This window comes from Canis lupus, chromosome 20 (genome assembly GCF_011100685.1).
Source record: "Canis lupus familiaris isolate Mischka breed German Shepherd chromosome 20, alternate assembly UU_Cfam_GSD_1.0, whole genome shotgun sequence".
Lineage (NCBI taxonomy): Eukaryota > Metazoa > Chordata > Mammalia > Carnivora > Canidae > Canis > Canis lupus.
In genome coordinates this window covers 7,161,970-7,174,188 of record NC_049241.1, presented here as the reverse complement: position 1 = coordinate 7,174,188, position 12,219 = coordinate 7,161,970, and the positions used below count along the sequence as shown (strand labels likewise).

General features: G+C 39.8%; 1 protein-coding gene across 14 annotated transcripts in view; it reads left to right on the top strand.

Moving 5' to 3' along the window:
* Nucleotides 1–12,219, top strand: part of ATG7 (autophagy related 7) — a 238,976-nt gene that overhangs the window by 54,055 nt on the left and 172,702 nt on the right. For all 14 annotated transcript variants that reach the window (XR_005374573.1, XR_005374572.1, XR_005374581.1 and 11 more), the window contains 4 exons: nt 3,296–3,490; nt 4,710–4,913; nt 6,843–6,958; nt 11,885–11,960. Coding sequence is in view for 3 of the 14 variants with exons in the window: in XM_038565624.1 (XP_038421552.1) it covers nt 3,296–3,490; nt 4,710–4,913; nt 6,843–6,958; nt 11,885–11,960 (591 nt within the window). In the remaining 11 variants the exon portion in view is untranslated. The remainder of the gene's footprint in view (nt 1–3,295; nt 3,491–4,709; nt 4,914–6,842; nt 6,959–11,884; nt 11,961–12,219) is intronic.

Below are 12,219 nucleotides of genomic sequence, written 5' to 3'. Positions count from 1 at the left end.
AGCCCATGAGGAGCCCAAGGAGATGTTCTTGGGCTTGATGAGCTGAGGAAACCGACATCCAATCTCAGAGCAGCTAAGGGAGCTGGAACATGCAGGACAGAGTATCAGACATGTGGGAGCTGAGCAGAGGAGGAGTGTGGGCAGCACCTTTGATCTGATCTTTGACCAGATCAAGCTGCGTGTGCTCAGGGCATGACTTTGTAAGGCTGGGTAAAAATGCACCATTGTCTGTTGTGGGCCGATTGGAGATTCCAGAGCTTCTCCAAGTCCAGGAGACATTGGAATCCCCACCTTTCCAGAATGGAGTGTCTTCACTGAACACCTTGAGCCTTTAGGTGACACTCTAGTATGTCAGAGCTCGGCATAAAAGCTAAACTATAGAGCTCCCAGGAGAAAGCAGCACAGTATGCTTGTGATAGGCAGAGATTTCCTAAGACCCAGGAAACACTGACCCGTATGTGTAAAAATGGATAACTTTGGACTTCATCAAAACCTAAAACTTCTGCTTCCCAATTGATGCCATTAAGAGAATGAAAAGACTAGTCAAAACCCAGAAAATACTCACAGTATGTCTATTTGGCAAATAGCTATTACCCAGAATCCATAAACACAACTCCTATCACTCAATAATAAAAGGACAGACAAGGGTTTGTTGGTTTGTTGGTTTTTTTAAGGTGCCAGAGACTTCTGTGCAGGCATTTATTTCATATTGAAGATCTATAAATGGCCAATGCACACACAAAAATGCTCAACATCCATGGTCTCAGGGAAAGAGGAATTAAAACCATGAAAATACATCACTACGTACCCACTAAAGTGGCTCAAATTAAGAAGACTGACAGGGCTAACTGTTGTCAGGTTGAGGAGCAACCAGAGCTCTTGGTCTGCTGCTAAAATAACCACTTTGTAAATTAGTCTGGCAGGTTTTCATGAAACTGCTCCTAGCCGATGACCCAGAAATCCCCACTCATAGATGTTTACCTGAAGGACATGAAAACGTATATACCCTAAAACACTTACAAAAGAATGTCCATAACAATTTTATTCATAATAGCCCAAATTTAGAAATAACCCAAATATCTGTCAATGAGACATTGAATAAACAAATGGAGGTATATTCACACAGCAAAAAGGGAACATGCTCTTGATACTTAACAATTTGGATAGACCTAAAAAGCATTATGCAGGGTTAAAGAAGCCAAACACCAACAGATATATACTGTAGATACCATTTATATGAGGTTCTAGAAGAGGCAAAACTAATCTAGGATTTAAAAAGTGATTGCAAAAAAAAGTGATGGCAACAGTGGTTGTCCCAGTGGGAGTGGGGAGTAAGGGGCACAGGAGCACGTTCTGGGGTCATGCAAATATCCTATGTCTTAATAGGTGTATGCAGTGGTTAATCTGCAGTTTGTTGAAACACAGCCAGCTGTATACTTGAAATCTGTATATTACAGTTTCTGTAAATTATGCTTCACCCTGGCTACACATTTGAATCATCTGGGGAGTTTTAGGAAATATTAATGGCAAGTCCCACTCTCAGAAATTCCAATTTAAATAGTCTGGGGAAAAGTCTAGCCATTAGGAATTTTAAACCTCTCTGGGTGGTTCTAATATGCAGCCAAGGTTGAAAACTTCTGTGTTGAAACTTGCTGAATTCTGGCCTTAGGCATGTCGACCTAAATGGTGGGCTGAGAGCCAGTCCTAAGTAGGCTTACTGGCTGAAATTTTAGCAAGTAGAGAATCATTTAGGTCAGTGAAGTGAGTATGGCTCTGTATTACTGAAAAGGTCAGAATTGGTGTTGAGTAATTATGCTTGATTTTGGTGTCACTAATATACCAAAAATACCTTTCTGGATCAAGCCACCACCATTTAAGATACTTTGTCAATTGTAATAAGACAATAAGGTATTAACATTACTGTGATCTTTGCTTAAAGTTTACGACACTATTTGGTATATGGTAAATGCATCTTAATGAGTGAATTAATTAATGAGGGCCAGAAAGTTGTCTCTGTGGTGTTCTCATTGTTAAAATGGACTTGTTTTGAACCCTCTTTCTGAAGTCCTTTCTGTCTGGTGTCTTTTCCTGTAACTTTTTTTTTATGGTTTTAAATAGCATTGCTTTTGCTACCATTGTCCCTTTCTTGAATTCCAGAGATTAGGTTTAAAGTTTAAGATAAGGAGAGAATAGCCACAATCCACAAAATAGATTTTTTCCTTTGTGAAAGGACCTATTTATTCTGGTCCTCTCCCCTGCCCCCCACCAGTTGTTTTTCAGGTAAGTGACAGGTTTTGGCAAATGAATGATAAAGCTAATGTTTTCACACTCCTCTTTGTGGCCAGCGCTATGCAGAGGATTAAGGATGCAGTTTGTGATTCTAGAACACTTTCTTTTCTGTGGACAGTTAATGTCCCTGGCTTCGCTGACACCCCTATGTGACTCACTGTTAATCTGCCAAGAACTGTGGGGCCAGCGGGGGACCAGTCTTACAGAGCTGTTCTAAAGCCCCTATGAAAACTCCTGAGTCACCACACTTGCAGAGAATCTGGGCCACCAGGCAACTTCTTTCGACAGGGAATGAAGCTTCACTTCAGTACCGCACTCTGCTATAGCTCACCACCACCCCCACCGCCCTGTCCCCTCCAAACAAATATCTGCACACTCCTAAGTAGATTTTCTGGTCATAAGTTAGCAAGTGGAGTTTTTCAGTTTAGAGGATTTTTTTTAAAGTTCATATACCTCTAAGATTAAGACAAGACTATCAGTCATTCTAATCTTATGTGAGTTTATTAAATCAAATGTTTTTTGTTATAATATCCTATTTGAAGAAGTTATATATTAAGGAAATGGCGGGGGTGGGGACAATTGGGAGCAAGTAGGGAGAGACAGTTGGCCAGAGGGCACTTTGATAGAGGTTCTTGTCTCAGGTTCTAGGAGAAAGCCAAGAGTACGGTTTTTTCCAGTGTCCTCCTTGCCTCAGATGGGATGTACTTCCCTCCTTTTTTGGAACTAGGATCCATATGTCTCTGCTTGCTACTTTATCCAGGCTTAGGGACCCTGGAATGACAGGAAAAGATAGTCTAGGATGTAGAGGTGAAGAAGGTACAGGGCACGGGTAGCAAAATCACACATAGAGAAATTTCTGGTTGCAGGTGACCACACATGCATGCTTGTAGCTATGGGGAGATATGGGCCCTAAGATATCACCTATATATTTGCTTCAGACGTCTATATATCTGTTTAGACATCTGTATATCTGTTCAGACATCTATATATCTGGGTGTTTCCCCAGAATGCCAGAGGGTTCAACATGAGCATCCCCATGCCTGGACACCCAGTGAACTTTTCAAGCGTCACCCTGGACCAAGCCCGCAGGGATGTGGAGCAACTAGAGCAGCTCATTGAAAGCCATGATGTCGTTTTTCTGTTGATGGACACCAGGGAGAGCCGGTGGCTCCCTGCCGTCATTGCTGCGAGCAAGAGAAAGGTAGAGTGTGTGGATCCTGGGACTTTCAAGTCTGAGTGCGACTTAATGTACCATCACCCTGGAGGAAGATCTGCCTTCCCTCCAGAAGAGAGATGTGCTGTGTATAACCTAGTGACATGGTGCCAAAAGGCTTCTACTGGCAGATGCTATCTTTACCTCACATACCACCATCTAATATAATAGGTTTCTCCTATTATTTAATTTTCATAGCAACCCTTTGAAGTACTCTAGAAGGGATATTCTACTTAGATTAAAATGTAAGTTCCAAGCAGAAAAGACCATCTCATTTACTACTATTTGGTCACTGACAACTTCAAGGACCGACAGTATTGAATGGTTAATTAAATCATGGTACATAAATGTGATGGAATACTATGCAGCTGTGCACAATTATGTTCTCAAAAACTTTAATAACATGGAAAATACCACATTACAGGATACAGTATTGTATATATTTAATATGAACTGTTTATAGCTATAAACAAACATTTCTATCTGTTTGGTGAGGGATGAGGGAGAGAAAAGAAGGGAGAAAGGTGGTGGAAGGAAAGAGAGAGAAAGAACACAGTAGGAAGAAATACCCCAAATTATTAGTAGTATGTGTTTGAGCCGTGAGATTGTGAGTAATTTTTGTTTTCTGATATACTTTTTCCTTTTTTTTCCAACCTATATAACCAGAAATATGAGAGGAATAAGTTATGACTAAGAAGTTCTAGTATAAATGAGAAACAAATTGTCCTTAAAAAATCTGTGTGACAGTTGAATTGTATAGTGTGTGAATTATATCTCAGCGAATCTATTATTAAAAAAAATGTGTGTAGGTATGTCAGATGATAGTGTAATGGTAGAAAGAATAAAGCTGAGGACTCTCAAGACTTGGTTTTATGCGTTTACCTCTTACCAGCTAAGTGACCTTGGGCAAGTTACAGAAATAACTACTCTGACTTTCATTATCCTCATCTGTAAATGGGAAATGTGTGCTGGGAATTTTAAATGAAGCAAAATAAAATAATTAATGTTAATCACTGGTCAAGTGTTTTGCACTTAATAAATCCTCAATATTGGGTTGTTTTTACTAACGTTGGCTTCTAGACACTAATTACATTCATATGCAAATACTTATAAAATGAATTTTAAAAGTTGACCAAATATGAAATTAGCCATGGTTTAAAATGTAAGTGTCTCTTAACTGTAGACTTTTATTCCTCAAAACCCACAGCTGGTCATCAATGCTGCCTTGGGGTTTGACACATTTGTTGTCATGAGACATGGCTTGAAGAAACCTAAGCAGCAGGGAGCTGGGGACTTGTGTTCTGGTCACCTTGTGGCACCTGCAGACCTCCTGGGCTCATCCCTCTTTGCCAACATCCCTGGCTACAAACTTGGCTGCTATTTCTGCAATGATGTGGTGGCCCCAGGAGATGTAAGTGGATTTCTTTGTGCTTCTAGATATTTCCTACAACTGTCTTGCCCACTGGGGCAAAATGGCCCAGCTCTTTCTCTTGTGACTATTTAAATTTTGTCTATTCTTTAAAAAAAAAAAAAAAAAGATTTTATTTATTTATTTATTTATGAAAGACACACAGAGAGAAAGGCACAGACGTAGGCAGAGGGAGAAGCAGGCTCTAGGCAGGGAGCCTGATGTGGAACTCGATCCTGAGACCACGGATCATGCCTTGAGCCAGGGGCAGGCGTTCAACCGCTGAGCCACCCAGGCGTCCCTAAATTTTGTCTTTTAACAAAGAGAAGAAGTCTCCAATTTGGGGGTGACGCTATCACACTACAAGCCTTGATTGGCGTCATCAACTGTGCACAGCTGTTCCTTGTTCACTAGCATAAACACAGTGAGCAACCATTTTTCCAGCAAGGAAACTGGAGGATAGACTGGTCCCTGGCAGCAGTCAGCTCTGTCTCCTGTGCATGTATCATTGAAGAGAACATTAAATGAGGTGTCTGAAGACCTGGATTCCAATCCAGGCTTGGACACTGCCTTGCAGGATAATTCCAAATAAGGCTCATAGGCTGCCTGTGTTTCTGCAGAAGGGGCTGGGCCCTATAAGATTGTCAGATTTAGCAAATGAAAATAGGATTCCCAGTTAACTTTGAATTTCAGGTAAATAAAGTTTTAGTATAAATTTTTGCCATGCAATATTCAAGACCTTCTCATATTAAAATACTATGCATTGTCTATCTGAAGTTCAAATTTATCTGGGCATCCTGTATTTTATCTGCTAACCCAATAGAAGAGGGAAAAATATTTTAACCTATTCATAGTGCAAGGTGGGTTGAATATGAAAGTGCTCTGAACAGCAAGTAGTACCCTGTTCAAATATAAGATTCTGTAGTATTAATGCCAGCACACAAGGCCCAGTCTGTAGGAATGGTCTTTTATCAGAACAGAGAATCATGTCCAGTGAAATAAAGCATAAGTGTTTCTGTGCCCTTCCCTTCATTTTCCCCTTCTTTAAAAATGTATTCCTTAATAACTCCTGCCTTTTTTGGAAGATTGGCTTCTATGGCCTCCCAGTATGAACAAATAAAAGATAAATATTCTCCATGTGAAGAAGGATGACTTGAGGATCTTCATCAGTGGTGTTATAACACATAGCTGGCCCTGTTACCGCATCATTACCAAGAAGTAGGATAAAGGAATCAATTGCAGTAAAGTCGTGTCTGTTCATAAGGGGAAAATTTCAGAGTCAAAATTATCCCTAACAACCACCTCTTAATTTGCCTAAAGTTGTAAGACTAGAATTTCTTTGGTTGCACTATTGAAGGGTTGTATTTGGAGCCATGTTGTAGCAAAAATACTTGCATTTCAACCCAGGGTGAAATGATGGGTGACTTGATGGGTGGGTGACATGATGTCCACACTGTGAGAGGCACGTAGGAACTGAGGACTGCAGGAAAGGCAAGTTATTGTCCCACCTCACAGGCAGTCTGAGGCACTGGCTCAGTTAGAATGGCAGGGCAAAATCATTTGTACTATTCAAGTGATTATTCCTCTCTGTGTCTCTGTCCTTCAGCTACCAAGTGCAGTGGGGTTTGAGTCAGTTAAAAGAGCATATGATGCAACTCCCTATTGGGGCAGCTAGGCCCCCAATCTTTAATTAGTTTGTAACTGTTACTCCTTTTTGGCAAAGTACCTCATTTAGTTACCTGAGTTGTATATTTTGTTTTTTTCTTGGTACTTGCAAGAAGCAGTATTATTTGAGGCTGAATGTTCTTTGTCCACACTGAGTGAGCATCTGGTTATGTTATATAGCTTTACCAGGGAGGAGGTTCATGCTTCAGACAGCACAGTTGAGTGGACTAGAACTTTGAGCACACATCAATGATTGTTTCTCTCTAGTCAACCAGAGACCGGACCTTGGACCAGCAGTGCACTGTGAGCCGCCCAGGACTGGCCATGATTGCAGGAGCCCTGGCTGTGGAATTGATGGTTTCTGTTTTGCAGCATCCAGAAGGGTGAGCTTACTATTTAGAGATGGTCATTTAAACAAAAAGCTTTTTGTATCTCCATTGGGCTTTTCTCATCCTGACTCCTCTGAGAATTGTGTTGCTTTTTAAAGCCGTCCTCGAAAAAACAAGACTGAAAACCCTAGTCTGATTCTTTTTTCTTGGGGAGCTTGTCATTGGACCTTTGGGGCTCTATCTCTGGATTCTTCTGGAATTGAACTCTTCTGAGTTATTTGGTAACTGATGATAAGGAAGAATAAACATTTTGGTGGGGGCCGTAGGGACCCTCATGCTTTTATTCTATTAGTAGGTTTTGATCTCCTTAGCCCTGAACGTTTGTAAGGCAATACATGAATCACATGTGATAGAAATTGTATTGGGCTGTATGTAACATCTTCAGTGACTTGGCCAAATGGGACTTTATTTTGTTTATGTGGCAAAAGCCTGGAGGCAGGCAGTTCAGTGTTGGTACAAAGGCTTTGTTAGGCCCTCAGGGACTTCGGTTCCTTATTAATCACTCAGGTACCCTTAGCATTTTTCCTTTTGCCTGCCACCTTGTGGTCGTGACTACATATTGCTTCTGTGTTAAAGTTAACACATGTCCGCTTGGCTGAGGCTGCCCCCTTTTATCAGAAAGGGAGACAGAACGTAAAGACTGCTAACTCTGGGAAACGAACTAGGGGTGGTAGAAGGGGAGAAGGGCGGGGGGGTGGGAGTGAATGGGTGACGGGCACTGGGGGTTATTCTGTATGTTAGTAAATTGAACACCAATAAAAAATAAATTAAGAAAAAAAAAGAAAAAAAAAAGAACTTACCCGATTCACCCATGGATTCTTTTTTTTTTTAATAATAAATTTATTTTTTATTGGTGTTCAATTTGCCAACATAGAGAATAACACCCAGTGATTCTAACTCCTGTATCACACGGCCACCCTTCACTACAAGGAAGACTGACATATATGGTTATTTTGTCTGGACACATTACCTCTCTAAATAAAGTTGTCTTAAGATAGATGTGGAGAATGGATATTGGGTAGGCAAATAGCACTGTCTGCACACTCATTTTTTAAAATTATGCATATATTTTAAATCCCAGAAGAGATTGTTTTATGGTGGTATTCATTATGTTTGCTAACATTTTCCTTTTCTGTTACTTTTCATTTTCCTCTTCTATCTATCTTTGAGCTTCCAGCCAAGGCTGTATTATCCTTCTGTCAGAAGAATGCCCTTTATTATTTCTTTTAGCATCCCTAAAAGGAATGCTAGTGACAAGATACTTCAGTTTTTGTTTGCCTGAAAATGACTATATGTTTGGAAGATATTTTTGCTGGGTTTAGAATTGTAGATTGGTGATAATTTTCTTTTAGCACATTGAGAGTATAATCTTGTCTCTGGTTGCTTTTATTGTTGAGGAGTTTGGTGTTTATCTCACAGAGGCTCCTCTGATACAGTTTGTTTTTCTCTCTCTTTCCCTGCCCTTAGTTGGTTTTAAGGTTTTCTCATTGCCTTTGCTTTTCAGAAGTTGGACTATGGTATACCTACTTACGTATTTATTCTGGTTGTGCTCTCTAGTGCTTCTTGAATCCATGGCTTGATGCTTTTCATCTATTGTGTACAATTCTCAGCCAGTATCTCTTAAAATATGGCTTCTGCCCCTTTCTGTCTTCTTTCCTTTTGAGTCTCTAATTGTGTGTCAGAATCAATCTATGCCCTTTTTTGTATATTCCAGTATTTGTCTTTCCTTGCTTCAGTTTGCCAATTTGCTTTTTGGCTTATCTTCCAGTTTGCTAATTCTTTTTCCTTCTGTGTCTAATACCATCCATTGAATTTTTAATTATTTTATGTTTCAGTTATAAAATTTCCATTTGATCTTATACATATCCTGATCTCTGCTGAAATTGTGATTTTGATCTTTTTCATTCCTTGAAAACAATTATTATTTTCTTTTAAGCCCTTATCAGGTAACTCTATTATCTGGCTCTCCTATGAGTCTGTTCCTCTTGTCTATTATTTTTTTGGTTTTTGGCTTTTGGTTATGTATTACCTCCTCCAGTATCTGGTACTGTTTCCTTTTTTTTTTTTTTTTTTTTTAAGAGAAAACCTTTTTTATTATGGAAAATTCCAACATCTATGAAAGAAAAACATATATAAAATAATAAATCCCATCGTATAGACCACCTAGCTTCAACAGTTACCAACATATGGCCCATCATTTGTCTATACAGATATCCACATTTTTCTCTCCCCACTGGCTTATTTTAAAGCAAGTCTAAGATGTAGCATTTCATTAATAAAAGGTATCTTTTTAGTGTGTATATCTATTTTACATATAAAAACAAAAGTAATTCCTTCATATCACCTAATATACAATTAGCTTTTAAATTTCCCCAGTTTGTTTCTCAAAAGGAGGGGAACTGAGTGGGAAAAATTAGAGAGGGAGATAAACCATGAGAGACCCCCAACTCTGGGAAACAAGCAAAGGGTTGTGGAAGGGGATGTGGGTGTGGGGATGGGGTAAGTGGGTGACAGGCACTAAGGAGAGCACTTGATGGGATAAGCACTGGGTGTTATACTATATGTTGGCAAATTGAATTTAAATTAAAAAAATTCCCTAGTTTCTCAAATCTGCTTGGTTATTATTATTTTTTTTTCTTGCTTGGCTAATTTTGACTACTGGACATTGTATATGAGAAATTGCAGAGATGATGTGATTTACATTTCCTTCTGGCAAACTGCTAGACCAAGTCCTAGAATGCTTAAGTCCAATTAGGGTTTGTCTATTTCTGGTTCACTCTTTTTCCTAGCGTGTAACCCCCATCGGTCCCAACCCAAAGCCCAGGATATTTTCCATGATTCCTCCTTATTGGCAGACCTCAAGCTCTAGTTTTTCCTTCCAGTTCATTTGTCTGTCCAGCTTCTGATCCTATAGCCAGTGCTTTTGGAGGTTGGCAATCACTTTATGGCAGAAAGTTCCCTTGCAAATGCCTTGTTTACCTCTATGGGCGGCTTCTCTCCTCTCACAGATCCCAGCTCTGCAATTCTTCCCTACTTTGGTAGCTGTCAGGCTTTCAAAGGTTTTAATATTGTATCTAGCTTTCTGTTTGTTTTCAGTGAAAGGTTAGTCATGACTACCTAGTCTATCAATGACATACAATTTTTAAAAATATATTTTTTTAATTTATTAAGCACTCATTGTGTACTAACTTGCATGTGAGAGTAGACAAGTGAGCAGGCTGGTACATTTTGTTTCAACCTGACTTTGGCTTTATAGCAGACTATATATTTACCATACTATAGATATTTTACATTAAAGATATAAAACTTACCACATTTGCGATCTGGACATCCAGATGCTCTAATCAAGAAGATCTTATTACTTTATGACCTATAAACAATAGAACTAATTCATCTTGTAATAAGTAGAAGTGGGATAAAATTAAATTGATTTCAAAAATAGAATCAGTAATTTTAAGAAAGAAAGAAGGAAAGAAAAGATGAGAAAGGGGTGGGGGAATGAAGAGGAAAGGAAACAAAAAATAAAAAAGTAAAAGAAAAATGATTAAACAGTTTAAGATTCTCTCCATATCTGCCCAAGTGTCTGCTGCCAAGTGTCAGCTAGCGTAGGCAAACTGAAGTCAAATGGGTATTTACACCTGACTGTCTGACAAATACACTGTGATTTATTTCATTTGTCAGACACTTATTACATAGTGCTTACCTTGTGCTAGGCACTGTTCTAATCATTTTGCAGAAGTAACTCACTTAATCCTCATAGCAAACCTATTAGGAAAGAACTATTACCTGTCCCATTTTTGAGGGGGGAAATTGAGGCATAGGGAAGATAAGTTGCTGGAATTCACAAAGCTGGGCTTTCACTCAGTTTGGCTCCAAACTCTGTTTTTAATCATCCTGCTATGCTGTTTGTAACACAGGCAGGAGAGACTTGAATTTTCGAAAGATTTGTTTTTCCAATTCTCAGAAATTAACATCAAATATTCTATTTACTTTATGACTCAACAGTTTTTCTACACAATTGAAAAGATGACCCCTGTACAATGTTGGTAGCATACATAGCTAGTCTAGGTGCAAGAGAGTTAAAGGAAAATAAAGCAGCTTTTTTTTTTTTTTTTTTAACTTCCTCTAGTCTCTGTCATCCCCCTGACCACCCCTGCCTTCTAAGTGTTGTGTGGCCTCCTGACAGGACATATCTGGGATAAAATCTTGGAGAGCTGATTGTGCCATTCCTTGACACTGACCCCTCTGTGTGTTCTCCCTGGTCATAGGCTAAAACCAGGCCCTTCTGTGCCGTAAGAAAACATCACACCGTCATTCAGGAAGGAGTGCATTTGTTCTCCTGCCCCATTAATTCCTTACTGTTTCTGTCTCCTTCCTCCATTTTCATAGCATTCATATCACCTCAAGAAGTTATGGTTGGAAAGTTTTCCATTTCAAAATTTCTGTACAAAAATGTGCCATGGTTTTTACAAGACTATCTCAGAGTAAGGGAGTTAACATTAAACAGCTTATCACGTGCCAGCCACTGCACTTGGCAGTTTTTCTAACTTATTCCTAATTTATGCTTCATAACTATCTTATTTTTACTTTATAGGTAATGGACCCAGAGCACAGAGAAGTTAAGCAATCTGCCTGTGGTCACAAGCTCTGGCTTTTCTAACTTCAAGACGCAGGGATGTGTGTGTGTGTGTGTGTGTGTGTGTGTGTGTGTGTGTGTGTGCACGCTCTCACGCATATGTGTGTGTGAGCTCTTCTTCTTTCCTTCCCTTGGAAATTAGGTCTCCGCTAAATCTTGCTGCCTTGCAAGGGTGTTTTCAGTTATCCTTATAAATCTCCCATGGTCCCCCTCCAGACCATCCTCACAGATGTCAAGCATTAACTTTTATTAAATGAGCACCTCTAATTGTTTTCATTTCTCAGGGGCTACGCCATTGCCAGCAGCAGTGATGACCGCATGAATGAACCGCCAACCTCTCTTGGGCTTGTGCCTCACCAGGTTAGTGATTTGGAAATGAAGTCATCATTCTGGACCTGGTGCCAGTGGCACAGGGGGGAATGCATTCAGGGTCCCTTCATTGTCCACTCAGCCCACCGCTTTTCCACCCTCCTTATTCTCCAGCTGCCCTTGAGTTTCTGTGGGAGTGCTTTCAGACTACCTGGAAAGTATCCCATTCCACAGGGATGGTGATGAGGAGAAATCATGAGCAAGCAGCATCACCCAGAGTCTTGGATGCATTAACCATATTGACCAGAGG